General features: G+C 36.8%; 1 protein-coding gene across 3 annotated transcripts in view; it reads right to left on the bottom strand.

Annotated features, from left to right (window-relative positions):
- Positions 1–26,986, bottom strand: part of c4h18orf25 (chromosome 4 C18orf25 homolog) — an 87,723-nt gene that overhangs the window by 30,602 nt on the left and 30,135 nt on the right. Inside the window, exon 3 of one of the 3 annotated variants that reach the window (XM_039750615.1) lies at positions 1,309–1,488. The exons of 1 other annotated variant lie outside the window; for it this stretch is intronic. In XM_039750615.1, coding sequence (XP_039606549.1) covers positions 1,309–1,488 — 180 coding nt within the window. Of the gene's footprint in view, positions 1–1,308; positions 1,489–6,467; positions 9,788–26,986 lie in introns of those variants that run through there. One more of the 3 variants, XM_039750616.1, reaches the window with a different exon arrangement.

Below are 26,986 nucleotides of genomic sequence, written 5' to 3'. Positions count from 1 at the left end.
TTCAGATATTGTGTATTACAGATTGTTATAAAGTTTTACACTAAGGCAATATTAATTATACTTACTGTATTGTCATATACAATTCTATTTTATTTTTAATATTATTTTACTTTAGGCTTCTTGCAAAAATATTTTTAACAAAAAAATTAAGACAACAAACAGAATGAGGTCAAGGTCCCTTGCCATTTAATATAGACTGTTCCTAATAATGTTTATGCAATACTGTTCTAGCGCCCGTTATTGTAACGGGCTTAATGTCTAGTATTAAATAATAGGCATATCACATGCTTTAACATGTAATGTTGTGATGGTCATTTTATTTTTCTCCCAATGAAAGTTAGAGAATTCAATTCTAAGCCTCGATACCCTTAATTCTAATTTACTAAAAACCTATATTCAGAAAAACATTTAAATCATGAGTTTTTTCTGTCATTGATACCCTTTTGGCACTTATTACACTATTACTGTATGTACAATTTCTCAACCATTTCAGCATCTTTGAATTTTTCTTCTGCTTATAAGGGGCTAGTTTATGAAGGTATGTACTCCAGTAATCTTAGAGTCAAATAAGAGAAGACCTTATATAGGTACTTTTTCAGGGAAGTGGGAGGCTCAACAACATTGTCAGAGTATGCATGTTCCTTTGTTTCCTTATTGCTAAGATCCAAGTGTCTCAGTGATATTCTTAGTGCCTCCTAATTAAGATTTAAATTTTATTTTTTTTGCCAGCTAAATCATGAGAACTGGCTTGTAAAGAACATAAGAAAACTATAAAGACAAGTTTTTTGCCTATTTTATAATATTATATAGATATTATGTTGCACTCCAAAGACATACGTCTTTCTTAATGAGAAAAGCAATAACAGAAAATTATGAATCTTTGTTCTTTCATAAATTTTAAATGCTATGTATAGTACAATTTGTGTGAATGTATCAACTAAACCATTTCAACCCAACTTCATTAAAGTACTTAAGATATAAGCATATTGATCACAGTGTACTTAACATCACCTTAACAAGTACATTTTGACTGAGTTAGTCAACTGCGAGCCTGACTAGGTAAAATTTGAATTATTAGGGTTAAAAGACTGAACAGCAGCTAAAACATAATTTTTATGAAATGAAAAAGAAAAAAAATTCCAGTATGATAAGCACACCATTAAACATCAGTCATTTTACTAGAACACAAATTATGCCTTAACAAGTGTCAGATTTGTACAAATACAGACAGTAGAGCCTTCGCATGAAATACTGTACTGGAGTGAAAAGTAAAGCATGACTCAATATACAGAGGTCATTATGACTAACCTGTTTCCATACTTGACCCCAGACTCCCTTTGCTTTCCCAAGAATTTCCTGCCAATTCCCGGGTTCTGTTAGTTTTTAGTTCCTGAGCTACAGCAGCTGCAAGAAGATTTTCCACATTTACTATGTCAGGTTCAGAGTTAGTGTCAGAAATGTCATAGTGTGCTATTACAGGAGGCCCATCTGTAGGAACAACAACAACAAAAATTCTTGTTATTTAGATCTTTCAGACATTTAGTATGTAGGCTTTAGGGTGCTGAAATCAACATCTACGTAACAAACCAAACAATTAATTTTTTGTTAAAATAAAAAAAAAACCCTTGTGACCTTCCTGCTATATTATCTTAGATGGTGATTTTATATTTGAAATATTTAAAGTAATATTATATGTAACCTAAAAAGAACCAAACAGATAATCAAAAGTTCTTACAGTACAACCTACCGAACATTTAGTAAAAAATGTAATAGAAGCTGAAGAACATAACGCCTTAATTTGCCAGTTAAATCTGATTAAAACCACAAAAGCTACTTACATAGTATTAAAATAAAGTTAATGATAGCTGATGCTCTCTCTTTCTATAGACAGACTGGATATCACACAGCCAAACAGAAGATATTGTCAAACTACTTTTCTCATATGACTAAATGTCTCTATGCAGCTTGACTCAACACACATTTATAGATCACACGTTGATTTAATTAACAACAACCACTATAATTGTATGTTCTGCATATTACTTTATTAATCTATTATCAAAACCGCTTAATCCGGTTCAGACTACAAACAATAGAGACAATCCAAGCATCACTGGGTAAAAGGAACAAGCTAACCCTGGATGGGATGTCAGCTTATTACAAAGAACTCCAACTCTCACTTAAATGGAGCAACTTAGAATCACCAGTTTACTATGCTGCATATTTAGATTATGTGGAGGGAAAAAAAACAGTGCACCCAAAGTCAAAACCCTTGTACGAATGAGGAGAGCAAGCAAACACAAAACAAACTGGGCCTAAGATGGGATTTGAATCAAAGACTTTAAAGATGATGTTCAACAGCAACACTAACTACAGCACCAAGATGCCATCCCAGATTCTTTCAGCACTAATAAAATAGCTGCTGTAGTTTAAATCATATCAAATATCACATCTTTGTCGTTTTACTGTTTAGTCAAGTAAAAAAAAAAAAAAAAATAGACATGAAACCTTCATGCATGAATATGTTAAGTGTTTAAAAAAAAAATCCCATAATTAAGAAAGGTATTTATTAGGAAGACTAGTTATTGTTCCTTTGAAACTAAAAATGCAAAGCTGCAAACAAAAGTATGAACATAAAAATATAAAACTGCATGCATTTAAATTCTCTGCCAAAGCCAACACATAGAAATCAGCCAAGCTACTATATGGGGATTTGGCATCAGTGCAGAAGATACAAAAATCACTTAAGCAAAAAATTGATTAAAATGACAACATTACAGATGCCTACTAAAATGGATTACAAAAAATGAGGAAGTAAATATCACAAAAATAAAATGCCACTGTTTCAGTATTTTACAAAAAATAACTACAGTATGCAATACACGCAACATGTATGATGACAGTCATGCACATTGAGCTTCATGCATGCATATTAATCTAGACACCTACCCATTAACAAATGTGTGTTCTGGAAACTACTTCAACTCTTCATCAGTAGAAAAAGAAAGTTTACTCTTGCTCTGTGTAGCTCCCCAATCTTGTATCTTCTGCACTTTCATCTTTGCTTAGGGCTAATTTACCAGCCAGTAAATAAGTTTTGAAATGGATATTAAATTTGAACAGAAATTATTAGTGACTTATGCAGCATTAGAGTATATTAATAGATTTGGCTTCTCTTCTAACATGCCATTCATTAAAATTGTCTCAGTGATACTATATCCATATCACCAAAGCCACTGCAGGTTCTAGGCAATATGATGGATATGGAGACCGTTTATTTCGTACGAATGTGAGAAACACTTTGTTCTTCTTAAGGAAGCTTATAACAGCTTAAAATGAAGGGTTTTAATGAATCATTGATAAAATAAGTTCTGTCCTTACTTGGATTCTCAAAGTGTTAATAAATGTTAAATACATATTAAAAACAAATGTAGAGACCTATTTAACATACTCGGGTAAAGAAGTTTACACAATTAATCAAAACTGATGTGAAATTAGTAGAAACTTTCTCTAACCATTACCTCTTTCTTCCTTTTTGCAAATGAACAATGATATATTCCTTCATTGAATCCACCTTAGTTAAATGCTGTGTTTGAAACATTTATTATTTGTTGCCTAGTTAAATTATAGACAGTCTTGCAATATACATGGAATTTTAGGTGACAAATAGGCAAAAGCGAAATAACCAAATTGTTAAATTTTTATATTCGGAGAAGGCAATTATTGGTGGATCTCTGTGAGGTGTGCTTTGATTAAGTTTGGTGCATGTGAATGGTTAACTCCTGTACTGGTAATTACTGGCAAAAATTCTGAAGTGAACTGAAGGTACCATCAAGTACTTGTTTGTAAATTAATGATGGAGGTGGAGAACAGGAAGGTGACAATAACGTTTTACAGAAAGAGAACCAGCAATACACAGTGTTGAGAAAAAGAAATCCATATGGAGTACAAGCTATGTGATGAGAAATGGGAGAATTTTATGAAAATCAATTTTACATACTTTTTCGACCATTAAGCCATGTTGTACTGACATGATTCTGTCCTGCTGGAAATAGTTTGTAATTGCATTTTTACCAATGTTGAGATGGAAACAAATAGCTGACGTTCATGAGTTTGTTTGCAAAAAAAAAAAAAAAGTTGGCAAGCTTGACAAATAAAAGAAATTGGCAGGATGAACAAAAAGCAGTCACCACAAAATGTAAATTTATTAAGCAGCAACAGGTGATCATTGCAAGCTACAACTGTTTAGAACTTAAGTAAAATATGTATACAATAATGGTCATATTATTGAAAAATTCAAATTAATTAGACTTAACATTAAATAAATATCATACTGCATTGCTGAGCAGTTTTCAAAAGAAATATCCCTATCACTAAAGCTTAGCAGTTAAGAAAAATAGCCTCCCTTTATCTGGATAATCCAAACATTTATTTTAAAGAAAACTAGGCTAGATTTGTTGAGACGCTAGCACAGTTTGATATCAGAAAATTGTCAAAAATGTAATCAATATATGGATAACCTAGCATAGGCAAGAATCAGGCTCACTACAATGGCAAACTTTAAGGAGTTTTATTTGCTAGCGAGTCCCTGTAGCAGTACTATCAAAAATTGGGGGAGTGAGGGAAGGAGGAAGGAGTGGTTGGAGAACCCCCCACAAAAAAAGGGAAAAGAAAACCGCACACACACACACACTACATAAGAAAAATCCTAAAAACATCTTCACCACCAGATTCTTGTAGAAAAAATGTTGGCATTATATAAAAGCCTAGCTTCCACTAGATGCTATATGACAAATTATAGCCACAACTTCAGTATAACATGTGGTGTAACCACTAGGAGGACAAGACTTGATGAGATTTTGTGCACTTATAAGTTAAACTGCACTGTAAATGTACATTGAGCAAAACATAGTACCTTCTAAAAATCTGAATAGAGATTCCTCTCAAAAGGTAACCTATCAACTAACAGGAATAGATGATACAACCCACCCTGAAATGTAGATACACAATCACAACTGATTGTAAATTATTCTGAGTATAATCCAAGTGTTTCTGTATATAAATTGGGGTAATCAAAGATTAAAGCAAAGTACCTTTGTGTACAAGTTGAAGTTATTGGTGGTTAAATCCCCCTTATAATTCCTAAACCCATAGAGGCTGTCAATATTTATACAATTATAGTACTTCTTCCTAAAGTAATTCTTCCTAAAAAATGGATTTTTATTTAAATACTGTTAGTTACAAAATCAGATTAAACACATAAAAAGACTCACTGCATCCATCTTGGTACTGATACAAAATCTGTACAATACTGTCTTAACTTATGTTGCTAAGCACAAGTCAGATGCACAATTGATGTGCTTTTCACTTATTAGTGCTGCAAAGAAGCATTACAATGCAAGCCATTTCCAATACAAATGCGCCCCATGCAGCATGAGGTACATAATGTTTGTTTCATTAAATGAGTGCTCCCAGAAGATGTTTTAAATCAAATATGGTTCTTTTTACTAATATCTGTGTGGCAAAAGAGAATGGTACCATTTGAAGGGGTAATGCAATAAAAACTTTATATTCCTGTTTTATAAAGCTCACCTGTATCAGCTGGCACATATAAATCTGGAAGCATCAGTTACTTATTTCTTCAATAGCGTTTTTCAGCATCAGTAAAGAAAATATTAAGTATGACCAAAATACTATCATATTAGAATCTCCATCAATGTGTAAGTAGAGGCACTGAATTTTTCTAGCTAACTATATTCCCAAAAAATTCCCAATATTTAAATTCAACCAAGACTATGGTCAGACAGCAGTTATTTTTTGCCTTTATAAGAGAAAATGATCCAAATCTCAACCTGGTCACTCACTTTGGGGAGTTTGCATGTTCTCCATGAATTAACTCACTTAAGTTTCCTCCAAAAGACAAGACAACCTTATTTACAGGTGTGGAGTATTTGTAGGCAAAAACTGAAATGAACTGGTATCCCATCCTGGCTAATTCCTACGCTGTGCCCAATGCTACTGGTACAGGCTGAAATTTCATGCAACTCTTTAATGAATTAAGAGGGATCAGAAAATAAATCAACAATTTTAATGAATGAGTCCTTGACATTTCTAATTTGGGTTGTATATTGCCTTTTTAAACTTTACAATTGCCCAAAAAATCCTTATGTCTGGTACAGATCTTTAAATGTAAACATTTTGGATATGCTCAACTTGAAATGTTCATATCCAAACAATACGCTGGGATAACAAACAGATGACGCTCTTTTACTGCCTATATCATATAAGATTAATTTCACATCAGTTTTGATATAAATAGGTAACATTTTTGAAAGGATGAATTTATTTTCAATAGCCATGTCAAAATGATGTGTGCCCATGACATTTCAACTCTGGATAAGGATACATTCCATAAATGAAGAAAACAGAGATGCTGATTAAAGAGAAAAAAACACTGAGAGGTAAAATGAAGTCTAAGATGGTTAAGACTTTATTTATGAACAAACCCGGTAGTACAGCTTGCAAATTATAATACTGAAAATTGTATATGTAACATTTTAACAACAAAATATACTTAACTTGGCAACAGTTACTGGAATAGCATGTCTCAAACTTTAATTCTGCTAGCTTTTACATACTTTTCTTTGAGCTTTGGGAGGGGTGCAGGGCTAGGTTTACAAAAATAGTTGTTAAATAAAAGTAAAAATTACTTTAGAATACTTTGTATACTTTGTATTGCAAAACAAGAACAATCATAACACAAAATACAATCAGCTGTTTTTCACACTTCATTAAATCCATTCTACTGCACCATTTCTGTGGATAAACAATAGTAAATACATTTATTAAACTAACTAGGCCACACCAAAGAAAAGGAGGCTTATAATAAATGTGATATTTAAAAAAAAAAAAAACCTTCAGAAGTTTACACTAATTTACAATTATTTAAATTTTAAAAAAGGCAGGAAACAAGTGCATCAAGGTAGCTAAATGGCATTCAGTTACTGATAGAATCCCTTTCTACACAGTGTCACTCAAACAAAAAAATTACAGTGAATACTTCTTAGCCTTGTAGCAGTACATGTAACTGAACAGGGTGGTGATGGAGAGTTTGATACCAAGACAGACATTCACACAAAAAAGAAAAAAAAATTGCAAAAAGAGTAGATCCTTGACCTTTAAGTTGGCCGACGGTATTGTTGCACTTTCAGGTGCATCACCATACTGATCAGAACAAAAAAATTAAACCTTAAAAAAAAAAAAAAGTGGAATGTACATTAGTCTAACAATTTTCAAAACTAAATACATGCATCAAATGTATAATACACATGAAATGCACACTCCACCAATGTATATATGATGAATTTATAAACACAAAATACATAGATATTTGATGAATGTTCCTGCCTGCACAGGCAAGTATAGTGGTATAGTGTGACTGGATAAACATGCAATCTACACAAGTGATTTAATCTGCAACTTGAAACAAAAGGGTAAAACTCCAGTTTTATATAATGCATGCATCACTTGTCTACTCTTGTGTGAGACTGTACTGTGCTGTAGCTTTACAAAATTAATGTAAAAATGTAACAGTTTTCTCCCCTTCAATTGTTTCAATTAAAAAATACATATTTTTTACCTCCCTTCAAGAAGTTGCATGGTCTTCAGGAAAATGCATGTACTGTATACTTCTTAGCTCATGCTGTCTCTTCAATATATTTGCGATAAAGCCCTGACTAAACGCAACACTAACATATCTATATTGTTTATGACAATGTCTATATATATCACATTTAGAAAAAAACAAAGTATCAGCTGGAGACAAAAACTATTAAAAAAAATTCACAACAATATTCAGGTCATGCTTAAAATGTAGGTGTCCCAGTTTTAAGAAAATAATTTTGCAGTCATTTCTTTCAGATCTGCATGCCTTAATATACAGATTTCTCAAGTAAATTAATAAATAACCTACAAGAAATTGAAGTAGTGTTTTCAGATGCATTACCAAGTCTCAGGCTTAGAATAAATATATTGTATACTATGTTCTTTCCCCAACAAAAAGACTTTAATAAAATGACACAAAATGAAAATGTCACCTTAGAGAACTATACAGTATTTCACTTTTTTGGCAATTGTTCTTTGGTAATGCTGCACATATGCTGCAAATATAAATCAGAAAACTTTTTTAATGTAAAGTCCTTACTTTAAACTGGTAAGCAAAAATCAAATTATTGCTTCCCTACCTATCCACTTAGACTTCAAGTCTATTAGTTCAGACAATTATCTAATTCTGTTCAAAGCAACTTTAGCAAATCAAGTTAATTAGTTTTACATTCCAAAATTATGAATGGACTATAAAAAAAAAAAAAAAATCAGTATTATGCAGAGCTCAGCCCCTTTATAAAAACATATGTTTAAAGTGTCGAACTGGATAACTGACATCCAAAAATATTCAGTTTTCACCTAAGTGGTAAAAAAGGGGCTATGAACATCATTAGAATGTTTAGCAGCCTAATAAAAAAGAAAATGATGTAGCAAATGGAGACTTAGTGATTTCTATCTTTAAATAACAGAATGTGAACTTCACAATAGATTGCTTTTGCAAACAAGGAGAACTTGCAGTCTAAGTTACTGAATTAAAGAATGTATTTATACAGGATTTTTTAACTTTTATACATAAACACCTAAAGAGTTAGGTGTGTGTGTTTAGAAGCACACAGGCGCTAGTAATGTTAGCTACAAAAACATGGAAAGCTACAGCTAACAAGACCTTGGGTAAATATAATGAATACAAATGTCAGAGCATTATAGTAGTAAAATGACAAAAAAAGCACTTAAAGTCTTGATTGAAGGCAAATTCAGAAGGAAAAAAACAACTGAAAAGAGTTAATAACTTTAGGCAACTCATAAAAACTACAAATGCAGGCTGAGATTGAATTCTATATTAACATATAACACCAAAAAAGAAAATCTAGGAACTTGGAAGCTTGTCTTTACAAATATGCCACTGTTTTAGGGAGCAGCCAAGGCATACAGCTTGTTAGGAATATCATATTTCACAGTGATGTAAGCAATTGTGTGGCCTATGCACATTCTGGAAGATCTTTTGAAATAATTGTATAAAACCTGAGATTCTCATATCACTAATAATTGCTGCCTTTTAAAGAGTACAAGGTAAAAAGAAAAATTGAATTTGTTTATCTGAGCATGTTTCTGTGGAGATGCAAAATGTGGATTGCACATATTTTATTTGTGTTTGTGTCAGAAATCAACACAAACCTTAACCTAAAAATTTCCAAAATAATCTAATCCTTAAGCCTCAGAAATCAGCTTCAGAGGTTTGAGTGATTCAGGTCTTCACAAGCAGCATTTCCATTTTCTGAAAATGTGGTAGGAGGATTGTTATTAAGAGGGAAGGCATCAATATCGACAGTTTGTCGACTTGTTATGTATGGAGTGCAGTTTTGTGGGGTGTGTAAATGACTACTAGACATATGCAGAATTGTACTTGATGGGCTAGTAGGGGAAACCTTTGGGCTAACAATCTGTAATTTAGGCTCATGAGATTCAGATGGTTGCTTAATATCTTCATCGGTGTCTAACCGAGTCAGCTTCTCCATCCACATACGAAATCTCTCTTCAGTTTGTCGCTGCATGACAGCAAAACGGTTCATAGCTTCCTCCAAGACGTTGCCAATGCAGTTCCGATCCCACGATGCTCCACTGTCCAGAAGTCCTTGAATTTGACTGGTCACTCCTGCAGTTCCTTCAGCACGGTTGAAGCCAGCTTTAAAAGACATTGAGGCCATTCGATAAAGAATTATTAAAAAGTATTTATATATATTATCATGCTATGAAAAACATGCACATGAAGTTCAGCTTCAATGCATTCCTAGATTTTCTTGAGGTAAAAACTGCAAAAAGCTAAATTATACCAATGATTTGTCAGCATGCAGATTACATGTGGGCCCTCAAATATAAACAAATTTAAGCAAATAATGAAAACGAGGGACTCTGCAACACAAGCATATACATTTAAGCACCTTTACTAGTATGTTCTCCTGAAAACAAAGCAACACTCAGTGTTAGGTGGAAGAAGAGACTATAATGTCTTAAAATCTACCAAATGACAGGTAATATGTAAAAGTCAAATATTTAGAAATGTCATCAGCAATCTACAACAAAGTGCTACTGAGAATATTTCTGATAATCTGACATAATGACGTGATAAAAAGACATACTTAAAAATGAAAACTGCATTAAATATTGACAAGTATTAATATCATTTAGCATTTCTAAAATGAACCATCATTTTTTTAAGGTAAAGACAGACAAAAATTAATTAAAAAAGTGCATGCAAGGGAGGTTTAAAGTTTTATTGTACTGAAAAATTACCATGTTTGATTATTTGCCATTTAAAATGGCAAAAAGACTATGAAAAATCCAGCTACAATAATAGGTCTGTTATATTAAGATTATAATTTCATATGACAAGTTTGTGAAACACAATGACTATTTTATTAAACTAGCATTTACATATTTTATTCTTGTCATTGTTGCAAGACTTAAGGTAAAATACTGTTTCCATCATGCCTGGATAAAACTGTAAATGAATGTCTACCTCTACTCTCATTAATAGTCAAGTTAATTATAGATGATAAACAACAATTACTAAGAAGATAAGGAGGAGAGTAGCTACTTTAACATTGCAAATTAGTTTTAAAATCTTTAGGATACAAATCTGTTTTAATATGACAAGTATTTTTGGCTCTGGTTTCTGACTTACTTTGGAAAACTCAGATTGCTATAGCCAAATTCACACACAACTAGCTCAGCTATTAAAGATCCAAGAGGCAATGTCAAGACACAAATCATTTGCTGGTTTCATGTGTATTATTCCACACTAAATTGTATACTTTCCAAAAACATTTAGGGCAGGAAAATTAATTAGGCAATGACAGTATTATACCTATAAAGCATATACATTAGAGAGAGAAAAAAAAAACACAAAACAAAAAAAAAAAATAGTGAATTCCATTAATGTAAGAGCCAGGGATCATGGTTAAAAAGTCAAAAGGTCACATATAAAAGATACACACTTTAAAAAAAAAAAACAAACGACATAGTTAATCAATCTTCTTAGTCTTATGCTCAAAGTCTTATGATCTTATGACAAAGTTGATTTATTTCAGTAATTCCATTCAAAAAGTGAAACTTGTACATTAGATTAATTCATTTACACACAGACTGATGTATTTCGGATCTTCATTTCTTTTAATTTTGATGATTATAACTGACTAATGAAAGACCCAAATTCAGTATCTCGGAAAATTAGAATATTGTGAAAAGGTTCAATATTGAAGACACCTGGTGCCACACTCTAATCAGCTAATTAACTCAAAACACCTGCAAAAGCCTTTAAATGGTCTCTCAGTCTAGTTCTGTAGGCTACACAATCATGGGGAAGACTGCTGACTTGACAGTTGTCCAAAAGACAACCATTGACACCTTGCACAAGGAGGGCAAGACACAAAAGGTCATTGCTAAAGAGGCTGGCTGTTCACAGAGCTCTGTGTCCAAGCACATTAATAGAGAGGAGAAGGGAAGGACAAGATGTGGTAGAAAAAAGTGTACAAGCAATAGGGATAACCGCACCCTGGAGAGGATTGTGAAACAAAACCCATTCAAAACTGTGGGGGAGATTCACAAAGAGTGGACTGCAGCTGGAGTCAGTGCTTCAAGAACCATACAGACGTATGCAAGACATGGGTTTCAGCTGTCGCATTCCTTGTGTCTAGCCACTCTTGAACAAGAGACCGCGTCAGAAGCGTCTCGCCTGGGCTAAAGACAAAAAGGACAAAGTTATGTTCTCTGATGAAAGTAAATTTTGCATTTCCTTTGGAAATCAAGGTCCCAGAGTCTGGAGGAAGAGAGGAGAGGCACAGAATCCACGTTGCTTGAGGTCCAGTGTAAAGTTTCCACAGTCAGTGATGGTTTGGGGTGCCATGTCATCTGCTGGTGTTGGTCCATTGTGTTTTCTGAGGTCCAAGGTCAACGCAGCCGTCTACCAGGAAGTTTTAGAGCACTTCATGCTTCCTGCTGCTGACGAACTTTATGGAGATGCAGATTTCATTTTCCAACAGGACCTGGCACCTGCACACAGTGCCAAAGCTACCAGTACCTGGTTTAAGGACCATGGTATCCCTGTTCTTGATTGGCCAGCAAACTCCCCTGACCTCTTCTATGGGGTATTGTGAAGAGGAAGATGCAATACGCCAGACCCAACAATTCAGAAGAGCTGAAGGCCACTATCAGAGCAACATAACACCTGAGCAGTGCCACAGACTGATCAACTCCAAGCCACAGCACATTGCTGCAGTAATCCAGGCCAAAGGAGTGCTGTACATGCTCATACTTTTCATTTTCATACCTTTCAGTTGGCCAACATTTCTAAAAATCCTTTTTTTGCATTGGTCTTAATTGATATTCTAATTTTCCGAGATACTGAATTTGGGACTTTCATTAGTTGTCAGTTATAATCATCAAAATTAAAAGAAATAAACATTTGAAATACATCAGTCTGTGTGTAATGAATGAATCTAATATACAAGTTTCACTTTTTGAATGGAATTACTGAAATAAATCAACTTTGTCATGATATTCTAATTTTATGACCAGTACCTGTATATTTTTCCAATGTACTAGTGGCTGCTTAAGAGATGAAAAAAGCTTATGGCATCAGCTGCACTTATTACCACGCAAATCCTTACAATACATGTAACCTTATTAAAATGAGGAGATTTCTTAAAATTATTTGCAATCCACATAATTTATTTTCAAATGCTCTATGATAGTGTTTCTCAACAACTGGGACAAGATCACCAATGCGTCGCTAGTTGCCATTGTTTATAAATTTTAGCGTGTTGTAGAGAGTTTCCACTCTGGTAATTGCACTCTTTTCACATATGGGAACCAGCCCCTAACCCTAACAATAGTGCTGAACTCACAAACAGGAATCATCACCCCCACCAACAATTGAGCAGTATTCACCAAGAGGAACTCTAGCCCTGCCAGGTCCGACGATGGCACTCTATTCAAAAATAGAAACATGGTTGTGACCCCATAAAGGTTGATAAATGCTGCTCTATAACTACTTTCTCTAACTTGCTTAATCAAATTCAGCGTCACAGGTTGCAAGAGCCTTTCATGAAAGCACTAAGAGCAATGCACGACACAACCCTCAATAGAACAAATGCTTTGGTCTCGTCCGTTGCAACAGATGGACATCTGAAGTGGAGCCCCGCTAGCAGCGGTGTTATTTTTCATATTATCTGCTTATTATCCTGAGATATCCTGTATTTATCCAACCTGAAGGGCACTGCTACAGTATATGTAAGCATATATAAACATGGCACACAAGAAAGGGGGTTCGAAAGAACCAAAAACTAAAGCTGCACCCAAGCTGAGATCGGCAAGCCCTAGTTCAAGATACAGCCTTTCGGAGACAGACCTGGAACAGAAGAACGAAAGCCCAGACTAATCGGAGCCACGGTCCACTACATTGTCGCCGGCTGAGAGCGAAAGAAGGAGCGAATGTACGAGCGTGAGTGAAGCAGGTCTTGATAGCTTGCTGATTGGAGAAGATCACCTGAAACTGGAAAATGCCTTGCAGTCCGTGGTTTCAATTACTCCACGCGAACCGGGAACATCGGGGACACCGGCTACAATACAGCCTGCCGCTTAACCTACAGTGCAAGAAAGCAGAACTGATCTGTCTGAACTGAAGGTGATGTTCGCTGAGCTCATGCAAGAGATAAAGAAAAGTGAGAAGGCAAGGGGAAAGGCAAATGAGACGCTGCGACAGATGCGGCAGCAGGATAATAAAGTCTTTAAAGATATGTTGGGTAAAATTGAAGAGCACATTCAGGAAACCTCGGTTAAACTGAGCATGCTTCCTGATCAACTGGAGGATGTCAAGGAGACATTCATGACTCGGATTGAAACAGGCGAAAATTTAGCTGCCAGTGCTGAAGAAAAAGCAGCAAATGTCAGCAGACTGGCTGTTTTAGAAGATGGAAGCAGAAGGGATAATGTCAGAATTAAATGTCTGTCTGAGAATCGAGAAAGTCCAAACCCTGTGAAATTCACAGCTGAACTTTTCTAAAATAATTGGAGAGGACTTTAAAGCAGATTCTGAGATAGCAGCGGCTTATCGCGTACAAGGATGAACTACTGTTAGACCTAGATCTTTTATTATTCGCTTTGAAAGATTATCATTTAAGCTAGAGGTGATGGCACTCCTCAGACACAAGCAAGAGATTATATATAGTGGTGTGAAAAACTATTTGCCCCCTTCCTGATTTCTTATTCTTTTGCATGCTTGTCACACAATGTTTCTGATCATCAAACACATTTAACCATTAGTCAAATATAACACAAGTAAAAACAAAATGCAGTTTTTTAAATGATTATTATTTAGGGAGAAAAAAGATCCAAACCTACATGGCCCTGTGTGAAAAAGTAATTGCCCCCTTTTTAAAAAATAACCTAACTGTGGTGTATCACACCTGAGTTCAATTTCCGTAGCCACCCCCAGGCCCGATTACTGCCACACCTGTTTCAATCAAGAAATCACTTAAATAGGAGCTGCCTGACACAGAGAAGTAGACCAAAAGCACCTCAAAAGCTAGACATCACGCCAAGATCCAAAGAAATTCAGGAACAAATGAGAACAGAAGTAATTGAGATCTATCAGTCTGGTAAAGGTTATAAAGCCATTTCTAAAGCTTTGGGACTCCAGCGAACCACAGTGAGAGCCATTATCCACAAATGGCAAAAACATGGAACAGTGGTGAACCTTCCCAGGAGTGGCCGGCCGACCAAAATTACCCCAAGAGCACAGAGACGACTCATTCGAGAGGTCACAAAAGACCCCAGGACAACATCTAAAGAACTGCAGGCCTCACTTGCCTCAATTAAGGTCAGTGTTCACGACTCCACCATAAGAATGAGACTGGGCAAAAACGGCCTGCATGGCAGATTTCCAAGACGCAAACCACTGTTAAGCAAAAAGAACATTAGGGCTCGTCTCAATTTTGCTAAGAAACATCTCAATGATTGCCAAGACTTTTGGGAAAATACCTTGTGCACTAATGAGACAAAAGTTGAACTTTTTGGAAGGCAAATGTCCCGTTACATCTGGCGTAAAAGGAACACAGCATTTCAGAAAAAGAACATCATACCAACAGTAAAATATGGTGGTGGTACTGTGATGGTCTGGGGTTGTTTTGCTGCTTCAGGACATGGAAGGCTTGCTGTGATAGATGGAACCATGAATTCTACTGTCTACCAAAAATTCCTGAAGGAGAATGTCCGGCCATCTGTTCGTCAACTCAAGCTGAAGCGATCTTGGGTGCTGCAACAGGACAACGGCCCAAAACACACCACCAATTCACCTCTGAATGGCTAAAGAAAAACAAAATGAAGACTTTGGAGTGGCCTAGTCAAAGTCCTGACCTGAATCCAATTGAGTTGCTATGGCATGACCTTAAAAAGGCGGTTCATGCTAGAAAACCCTCAAATAAAGCTGAATTACAACAATTCTGCAAAGATGAGTGGTCCAAAATTCACCCAGAGCGCTGTAAAAGACTCATTGCAAGTTATCGCAAATGCTTGATTGCAGTTATTGCTGCTAAGGGTGGCCCAACCAGTTATTAGGTTCAAGGGGCAATTACTTTTTCACACATGGCCATGTAGGTTTGGATTTTTTTTTCTCCCTAAATAATAAAAACCATCATTTAAAAACTGCATTTTGTGTTTACTTGTGTTATATTTGACTAATGGTTAAATGTGTTTGATGATCAGAAACATTTTGTGTGACAAAAATGCAAAAGAATAAGAAATCAGGAAGGGGGCAAATAGTTTTTCACACCACAGTATGAAAATAACCACATTCGTATCTTCCCTGATTTCTCTCCAGCAACAGCTACTAAACACGCATCCTTCTACAACATTAAACGGCGGTTATGGCAAGCCAATATCAAATACAGCCTCTTGTATCCTGCCAAACAGAAAGTGGAATTGCAGGGTCAATTCTATTTCTTCGCTAGCAAGGAAGAAGCAGAAAAGGAATTAAGAAAGCTGATCCTGGGACTATTCTGATACATAATAGTGAGTCATGGTCGTTAAGAGAGAAACACCTCTTTTCAACCTTCGCGAACATATGCAGTTTTAACTTCTGGAAAAAAGTTGGGATTAACTTGCTTAGAGATCTTTATATAGACGTCTTTGCATCCTATGAACAATTACATTCCAAATTTAACATTCCACCTACACATTTTTTTCACTATCTTCAAATTAAGATCTTTGTTAAACAGAACCTTCTCGATTTTCCTCATTTTGCACCCTCATCTATGCTGGAAAAATCTCAAGGACTCAGACACCATCTCTGCAATATATAAAATCATTTTACAGTCCCTCCCTTTCAAGGATCCAAGAGGACACTGGGGAAAAAGAACTCTCAATTAATATATCAGAAAAGGAGTGGAAAGTAGCAATGCAGAGAATTCGCTCGAGCTCCATATGTGCAAAGCATACAATTATTCAACTCAAAATTATATATCGAGCACATCTGTCTTGTCGAAAACTCTCCAAAATGTTCCCAGGGCATGATTCAACTGGAAGAACCCAAGCTCACATCTTTTAAGTCAGTGTGAAACCGATGTTTTATACTATCTGAAATTGGAAAAAATCAAATATTTAGAGGAACTGTACAGAGTTTTTTCAAAACATGGCAGGATCTAATCAGTAATATTTTAAAATAAGCTCTTAAAGCACAGAGGAAGCAATTATTTCTGTATTTCTTTGTCTTCTGCACTCATCTCTATTGGCTTATCAAACTTCACTATCGCTAGGGATGTCGTAAGAATAAATATTTTGGCACCCAATAGTTTTAAAACAGAAATGTGGGTGATCAAAATATCCCATTTTGGAGTTAGCTCAGAAATAGATTCTTGCATGCTTTGAGAGTGCAAGATGTCACCAATTAGATGTCAGTATAACTGTTTAAAACTTGTAGATGGCGAGATTAACCAATTTTAATAACATGTCCTATACAGTCCAGATAAAAGTAATGAAAGCTTTGCATTCATTCTCCGATTATTCATCTAAAGATATCCATCAAAGCATTAATCAAATTTCTAAGTGGTGCCAGGGTTACACATAAAGTACTATGGGATCTGTCAGGCAAACTGAAATGCTCCCAGTGCTAACAGTTATAGCAAGTAAGTTCCAAATGAATCACTGAAATGTACTACTTTCATTAATCCCAAAATAAAAAAATGTAGTATTTCAATGCTTTAAAGCATGTCAAAGTAGTAATACAACATGTACTGTATTAACAGATATGCATTACAGAGACCCACAGTTATAGCAATACAGACCAAGCAGCATTCTGAATATGAATCTATAAACGCTACATTTGTATCAGTCATTCGGTTTTTAAAGGCAAACTAATGTTCATTACTATAACCGCTAACAAGTAACAGATGTAGTGAATGCACTAATAGTATATTATATATTTGAAACGTACATTGGAAACAGTAATATAGACTTTCAGTTACAATTAACTGAATATAAGAACATTTTAATTCTTGATTTGTACACAGGATACACAATACACAAAGTCTGATGACTCAACAAGATGCTTTGAAAGCAGCAGAAGAAAGGTTGTTTTAACAAGATTTTCAAAAAATGCATTCATGTAAAAACCAGGATATCTGAAGCCATGATGTTTGGACAAACATTAAAGAAGAACACACATTTGGACAATCAAAGCAACACAGAACTGTAACATTTTAAATATGAATAAATACGGCTTATCTATTAAATATTACTTTTTAGTAGGGGTGGACAAATATGATGTCAAACTAAGATCACAGTATCTTCCGCAATCCCGATGATACCGATGCTATATTGTGATTTCAAAAATTGAATTATTAAGCCCTTTAAAGTTAATAAATTTATAGAAATAAATATGGTGAGACAATGTTTACAACTGAAAATATTTTCAAACTTTATTGCACAAATGTTTTTGTGATAAACCTGAGGTGAAACAGTATAAATATAAATCATAAATTAACCTAGGAACAAATGAAAAAAAGTCCTGAGGATATTACAAAAATCTAAACACAGTTACACTTGTTTCCTTGATTACAAAAAGTGCAAAAGATCCATTTTTAAAAAACATTCCTAACAACAAGAAATGCAGAACTCAGAATTCGAACTTGCTACTGAAATTAGGAATTTAAATATTTTCAAACTTTGTGTTCTAAAACTGGAACTTTTCAAAGTCATCACTTAAAATTCACCAGTATCCAATCACAGGTTTTTTGCTAGAAATGCCATCCTATTAACAGTTTCTGGCTTTAGTGCGGATCATTCAGCATTTGACCACAAGTAGCTTTGACACATTTTTCACATATTCTACATACAACTATTAAGTTATGAAAATAAGTAGTGTCTTTTAAGGGCTGAAGTGCTTACAGAATCACTCGTCTATTTTTAAAAGACAAATACAGAGTATAAGCAGGTGGATAAATAGTGAAGCCAGTGCAATTTATTAACATACTAGCAAAATACCCGTGCTTCGCAGCGGAGTAGTGTGTTAAATAAGTTATGAAAAAGAAAACATTTTAAAAATATCGTAACATGATTATCAATGTAATTGTTTTGTCACTGTTATGAGTGTTGCGGTCATCAAGGATTTGATTATTATTATTTCTTTCAATCAGGTTCGTATTTGGAGGACGTGATGTTCAAGTTACATTCCGTGTTTGTCAACCGTTGTAAAGATAACAGGTTTCAATCATCGAAGTGTTCACTACCCAAATGCTACTCCTGATTCTAAGATGTTTAACAGGCATTCCCAGTATTAAGTTGTGGAATTGCCTGTGAGTATTTAGCGACAGCGTCTCTATGAACTTGTGGATTTTTCTGTGAGTATTTGGCGGCAGTGTCATGAAGTTGTTTCCGTCTAGCTGCAACAGAAAATGCACCACGACGTCTGACACGCCTCCTTTTTACTGTTTTCTCACAGCTTGGATTGGTGCGGTCATAATCGGTTTGAGTTTCATGGTTTGTTTCAATTACGACAGTATTTGCAGGACTTGTGTTGAAGTGACATTCGGCAACTGTCAAGTGTTGTAAGCATACAACTGGTTTCATCGATAACTTCACACCCAGCTTTTGAGAATTTAAACATCCATAAACATCAAAGTGTCCACTACTGAAATTGTCACCTGTGAATCTAAGATGTTTAAGAGGTATTGGCGGTTGTCGAAAGGTGTAAAATATTTGGCCATTTCGGTACCCTTCAAAGCGACAACTGAACAATTCAGCGGAAGCCATCAACTCGCATGCAGAACCAGAGGTGAAGGGCTTAAGAATTTCACTCTTACAATGCTCCTGTGTAGTATAATAATCTGTTGTACCGTCATCAGTCCACACCTTGAACCTGTCCCAGTCATTCAATACATAAGACACAATGAGCCTGATATGGCTGTGCAATATGTAACAAAGAGAATGGAAAAGGTAGGTGCCATCTCCGGGCATGGAAACAACTCGGTAAGTGGCAGTTCATTCATCAATAGTGATCACCTCTATAGACATGTTAATGGGGGTACGGTTGGAATGATAAAGGAAATAGGTACCTGAACAATGTAAAGTAAGTCTAAAATACCTACACAATAACTATAATCATAATAAACGAACAATAAAACAGCGGAGAAGCCGTGGATTAAATAAAAAGGCTGTAGTTATGAGCAAGGAGACGTGAATCCCATAGCGAAGCAAGGAAGAGAATGTAGATACCAGAGTGACGGACGGCCTTATATAGGCAGGCAGCCAACAACATGGTGACCGAGCTGCAGGCTATGGACGTATATATGTACGTAAGTAGGATTCAGTTAGCGCTGGGAACCCGCGTACCAAATTTCTTGAAGATGGGCCCATAAGTAACAAAGACCGTTGAAAAGTTCAATATGGTGGCCGACAGTGGCATCATACCACCAAAATAAGTAAGTACATCGGTTTTGGTTAGCGCAGGGAAGCCACCTACCAAATTTCGTGAAGATGGGGCCATAAATAAGAAAGATCAACATGGGGGACGTTGTCAACCGTTATGACCGTTACGTGTAGAATTTCGAAATGAAACCTGCGTAACTTTTGTAAGTAAGCTGTAAAGAAAGAGCCTGCCAAATTTCAGCGTTCCACCTACACGGGAAGTTGGAGAATTAGTGATGAGTGAGGGCTTTGCCTTTTATTAGTATAGATATAACACACACGCAGTGCATCCGGAAAGTATTTACAGCGCATCACTTTTTCCACATTTTATGTTACAGCCTTATTCCAAAATGGATTAAATTCATTTTTTTCCTCAGAATTCTACACACAACACCCCATAATGTTAATGTGAAAAAAAGTTTTGAGGTTTTTGCAAATTTATTAAAAATAAAAAAACTGAGAAATCACATGTACATAAGTATTCACAGCCTTTGCTCAATACTTTGTCGATGCACCTTTGGCAGCAATTACAGCCTCAAGTATTTTTGAATATGATGCCACAAGCTTGGCACACCTATCCTTGGCCAGTTTCGCCCATTCCTCTTTGCAGCGCCTCTCAAGCTCCATCAGGTTGGATGGGAAGCATCGGTGCACAGCCATTTTAAGATCACTCCAGAGATGTTCAATCGGATTCAAGTCTGGGCTCTGGCTGGGCCACTCAAGGACATTCACAGAGTTGTCCTGAAGCCACTCCTTTGATATCCTGGCTGTGTGCTTAGGGTCGTTGGTTCATCTTTCAGCAGGACATCGCTCTAATCTGAGGTCAAGAGCGCTCTGAAGCAGGTTTTCATCCAGGATGTCTCTGTACATTGCTGCAGTCATCTTTCCCTTTATCCTGACTAGTCATCCAGTTCCTGCCGCTGAAAAACATCCCCATAGCATGATGCTCCAACCATCATGCTTCACTGTAGGGATGGTATTGGCCTGGTGATGAGCGGTGCCTGGTTTCCTCCAAACGTGACACCTGGCATTCACACCAAAGAGTTCAATCTTTGTCTCATCAGACCAGAGAATTTTGTTTCTCATGGTCTGCGTCCTTCAGGGGCTGACATGTGCCTTTTACCAAGGAGTGGCTTCCGTCTGGCCACTCTACCATACAGGCCTGATTGGTGGATTGCTGCAGAGATGGTTGTCATTCTGGAAGGTTCTCCTCTCTCCACAGAGGACCTCTGGAGCTCTGACAGAGTGACCATCGGGTTCTTGGTCACCTCCCTGACTAAGGCCATTTTCCCCCGATCGCTCAGTTTAGATGGCCGGCCAGCTCTAGAAAGAGTCCTGGTGGTTTCGAACTTCTTCCACTTATGGATGATGGAGGCCATTGTGCTCATTGGGACCTTCAAAGCAGCAGAAATTTTTCTGTAACCTTCCCCAGATTTGTGCCTCGAGACAATCCTGTCTCAGAGGTCTACAGATAATTCCTTTGACTTCATGCTTGGTTTGTGCTCTGACGAACTGTCAACTGTGACACCTTATATAGACAGGTGGGTGCCTTTACAAATCATGTCCAATCAACTGAATTTACCACAGGTGGACTCCAATTAAGCTGCATAACCATTTCAAGGATAATCAGGGGAAACAGGATGCACCCAAGCTCAATTTTGAGCTTCATGGAAAAGGATGTGAATACTTATGTACATGTGCTGTCTTATTTTTTATAAATTGGCAAAAATCTCAAGTAAACTTTTTTTCACATTGTCATTATGGGGTGTTGTGTGTACAACTCTAAGGAAAAAAATGAATTTAATCCATTTTGGAATAAGGCTGTAACATAGCAAAATGTGAAAAAAGTGGTGCGCTGTGAATACTTTCCGGAAGCACAAATTATATACAGTGGAACCTCAAGATACGAGTTTAATTTGTTCCAACACTGAGCTCGTATAGCGAATTTCTCATTTATAGAACAAACTTCCCCATTGAAAATAATGGAAATCCAGTTAATCCGTTCCGCACCCCCAAAAATATCAACATAAAAATCAATTTTCCTAACAAATAACACTGATAAATAATACAGTGGTGTGAAAAACTATTTTCCCCCTTCCTGATTTCTTATTCTTTTGCATGTTTGTTACACAAAATGTTTCTGATCATCAAACACATTTAACCATTAGTCAAATATAACACAAGTAAACACAAAATGCAGTTTTTAAATGATGGTTTTTATTATTTAGGGAGAAAAAAAATCCAAACCTACATGGCCCTGTGTGAAAAAGTAATTACCCCCTTGTTAAAAAATAACCTAACTGTGGTGTATCACACCTGAGCTCAATTTCTGTAGCCACCCCCAGGCCTGATTACTGCCACACCTGTTTGAATCAAGAAATCACTTAAATAGGAGCTGTCTGACACAGAGAAGTAGACCAAAAACAACTCAAAAGCTAGACATCATGCCAAGATCCAAAGAAATTCAGGAACAAATGAGAACAGAAGTAATTGAGATCTATCAGTCTGGTAAAGGTAATAAAGCCATTTCTAAAGCTTTGGGACTACAGCGAACCACAATGAGAGCCATTATCCACAAATGGCAAAAACATGGAACAGTGGTGAACCTTCCCAGGAGTGGCCGGCCGACCAAAATTACCCCATGAGCGCAGAGACGACTCATCCGAGGGGTCACAAAAGACCCCAGGACAACGTCTAAAGAACTGCAGGCCTCACTTGCCTCAATTAAGGTCAGTGTTCACGACTCCACCATAAGAATGAGACTGGGCAAAAACGGCCTGCATGGCAGATTTCCAAGACGCAAACCACTGTTAAGCAAAAAGAACATTAGGGCTCGTCTCAATTTTGCTAAGAAACATCTCAATGATTGCCAAGACTTTTGGGAAAATACCTTGTGGACTGATGAGACAAAAGTTGAACTTTTGGAAGGCAAATGTCCGTTACATCTGGCGTAAAAGGAACACAGCATTTCAGAAAAAGATCATCATACCAACAGCAAAATATGGTGGTGGTACTGTGATGGTCTGGGGTTGTTTTGCTGCTTCAGGACCTGGAAGGCTTGCTGTGATAGATGGAACCATGAATTCTACTGTTTACCAAAAAATCCTGAAGGAGAATGTCCGGCCATCTGTTCGTCAACTCAAGCTGAAGTGATCTTGGGTGCTGCAACAGGACAATGACCCAAAACACACCAGTAAATCCACCTCTGAATGGCTGAAGAAAAACAAAATGAAGACTTTGGAGTGGCCTAGTCAAAGTCCTGACCTGAATCCAATTGAGATGCTATGGCATGACCTTAAAAAGGCGGTTCATGCTAGAAAACCCTCAAATAAAAGCTGAATTACAACAATTCTGCAAAGATGAGTGGACCAAAATTCCTCCAGAGCGCTGTAAAAGACTCATTATAAGTTATTGCAAATGCTTGATTGCAGTTATTGCTGCTAAGGGTGGCCCAACCAGTTATTAGGTTCAGGGGGCAATTACTTTTTCACACAGGGCCACGTAGGTTTGGAATTTTTTCTCCCTAAATAAAAACCATCATTTAAAAACTGCATTTTGTGTTTACTTGTGTTATATTTGACTAATGGTTAAATGTGTTTGATGATCAGAAACATTTTGTGTGACAAGCATGCAAAAGAATAAGAAATCAGGAAGGAGGCAAATAGTTTTTCACACCACTGTATATACAAGTGGAACCTCGGTTTGCAAGTAACTTGGTTTACGAGTGTTTTGCAAGACGAGCTAAATTTTTTAATAAATTTTGACTTGATAAAACGAGCGATGTCTTGCAATACAAGTAGTATGGATACACTTTGTCTGCTGAGCGTCATGTGATCATAACTGAGCTGATGGTTCTTCTCTCTCTCTCCTTTTCTCTCTGGCTCGCACACGCGTCTCTCTCTCTCTCTCTCTCTTATCTCTCTCTCTCTTCTTGAATGCAATCGTCTCCTATTCTCCGTCTACATGTCCGCGATATTTTTGGATACGCTTATATGGCGAACTGCTACAGCGAAACAATGAAATCACAAGCGCACATACGCGTAGATCCTCACGTTACAGGAGAACAAGGAACACTGAGTGAGCTGACGGGCTGGCAGCGTCAGCTTGGGTGAATCCCCGAGTCGAGGCGGATCGGAAGCGCGCCACGCATACCCACAGCCTGGCTCGTGGCTCTTCGCGAGCCAATGCTCGTATTTAGATCCAAATTTTTCGTTCATACTTTCCTCTTATCTTGAATTTCTCGTATACAGAGGTGATCGTATCTTGAGGTTCCACTGAATGTATATATATACATATACACACACACACACACACACACACAGTAATCCCTCGCTATATCGCGCTTCGACTTTCGCGGCTTCACTCTATCGCGGATTTTAAATGTAAGCATATCTAAATATATATCACGGATTTTTCGCTGGTTCGCGGATTTCTGTGGACAATGGGTCTTTTAATTTAAAGTACATGCTTCCTCAGTTTGTTTGCCCAGTTGATTTCATACAAGGGACGCTATTGGCAGATGGCTGAGAAGCTACCCAATCAGAGCACGTATTACATATTAACTAAAACTCCTCAATGATATACGATGTGCTTCCCCGAGCGGATTGTTTGCTTTTCTCGGTCTTTCTCTGACTTTCTCTGTGCCTGACGGATGGGGTGTGAGCAGAGGGGCTGTTTGCACAGAGGCTGTTTGTTTAGAAGATACGGAGGCTACTCTAAAAAATGCTGAAAGATTTACCTTCACATTGCTCCCTTCTTTGCGGCTGCTTTACGCGGTGCTCATACTTAAAAGCCCAACAGCACGTATTGATTTTTTTGATTGATTGTTTTTCTGTCACTCTCTCTCTCTGACATTCTCTGCTCCGGACGGCGTTCGTTTGAAGAGAAGATATGTTTGCATTCTTTTAATTGTGAGAAAGAACTGTCATCTCTGTCTTGTCATGGAGCACAGCTTAAACTTTTGACTAAAGGGTGCTATTTCATGTCTAGAGGGCTCTAATAATGTTAACAGGGTGGGTGAGTTTATAAGGGCTTAAAATATATAAAAATAATCATACAAACATGTGGTTTCTACTTCGCGGATTTTCATCTATCGCGGGGGGTTCTGGAACGCAACCCCCGCGATCGAGGAGGGATTACCATATATATATATATATATATATGTCAATTTGTGTATGTATGCGTGCATGCATGTTCCAGCATCACTTCCTAACAGCTAGAGCGATTTTCATGAAACTTGGTACACATGTTCCTCATTGGTTAACTAAAAATACTGTAGGGTGATATCAACCTTAACCCACCCTCTTCTGGGTAGGGTGGGGGGGGTGATCTTGCATTCCTGTATGTAGGCTATCATCCAGTTGACTCTCGGAACGATCACCATTGGACGAACTGGAGGTGACTGCCAGCATTCTTAATGTTTGAGCAGCACTGCGCCCCTTTGTGACTCGAACAGCCATATATATCTTATATATAAACGTCTACATTTGGAAGTGTGCGCCTCTGTTAAGCCCGGAAGATAGAGGTAGAGTCAGGGTAAGGGCTCCAGCTCCGAGTATACGCAAGTGAGGCCAGCACACCGGCAAAACAAAACCTCCTAAGAAAGTCGCTTAGCTCCTAATGCACAAAAAATTCGAGCATGTCGGCTACACAAATCTTCCTAGGAGAGAGATGCCCAGAGTGGTTCTGACTATTTCAATACTTTTAGGATCCTGTGCTGCTTACACAGTTAAGTGTGTGTGTGTGTATTATATGTATATACACATACACAGTAATCCCCCACCTATCGCTGAAGTTATGTTCAAGACCCATTAGCGATAGGTGAATGTCTGCGATATAGAAAGACCATATAAACAAAACATTTTTTTTATAGTTTAAGCCTTAAAATACTCCTCCCACATGCTTTAAACACATGTAAACTTATTGTATTATCGTGGTATTTCCTTCTACTTCCCCTTTACCTGTTACCTGAAGGGTAAGTGATCTCGTCAAGTTCATTATCGGGTTGGTCTACTGTTGCACTTTAAGATGAACACACACATACATAGCTATATGCATACACACAGACCCTAACCACAACAGTCCCCCATGAATGACACCATGCAGATTAACCCTTAGCGCTTTAAACCACGCAAGTGCTTTAGGAATGACAGGCTGTGTTACTCGGCACTTCAAGAGACTTACTTATAATCGGCACGAACAACATATGATGTTTTAGTGATATCTCAGACCTAAATATTACTTTTGGCCTACAAGAATACATTTAAACATACAAAGACTCAGCACTCTTGACTATAGGCCATTTATCAGCCAAGAACACCTTCTTTTCGCACTGTCCCTAACTATTGAGTGGCGCCCTCACTCTCAGCCTTATAATCTAGCAATACAGAAATAATGACAAAAAAAATCTGACTACACCAGGTGCTCAAAGAAATCTAATCTAATTCAATCACTCTAGACATTAAAAAAAAAAGCAGAGAAAGTTAAAAGCAGCATGGTATTTATTACAAGAATAATAATACCACTGGAACAAAGAATAGTAGAAAACAGGTACTGATAGGAAAGTCTGAATATATATAGTCTTTAGGAAACGCTTACAAAAAAAAGGTAGAGATGACAAGGATGAATGTCCCAGGGAGGCGTTTGATTTAGCAATCGATGTTCATGACGCTTTTCAGACGACCACTGCCGTCTTCGTCTGTTTTTCTTCTTCTTCTCCTCCTCCTCTAATTTCTTCTTCTCTTGTGCTTTCTTCTTCTCTGTCTTCTGACGTTGCTTTCAAAATGAGGCATATTTATTATGAAATGTCATGCCATGGTTTCCCAACATATGAACCTGAATGGCTGGCTGTCAATTTGATTTGATGAATTTTGCTCAAACTCTTTCCCAGATAATAAAGTTCTTTGATATTGCCTCATGTCCATTT

Source organism: Polypterus senegalus, chromosome 4 (assembly GCF_016835505.1).
Source record: "Polypterus senegalus isolate Bchr_013 chromosome 4, ASM1683550v1, whole genome shotgun sequence".
NCBI classification, from domain to species: Eukaryota; Metazoa; Chordata; class Cladistia; order Polypteriformes; family Polypteridae; genus Polypterus; species Polypterus senegalus.
The sequence above is the reverse complement of the archived record's forward strand: the minus strand, read 5'-3'. Positions and strand labels throughout refer to the sequence as shown.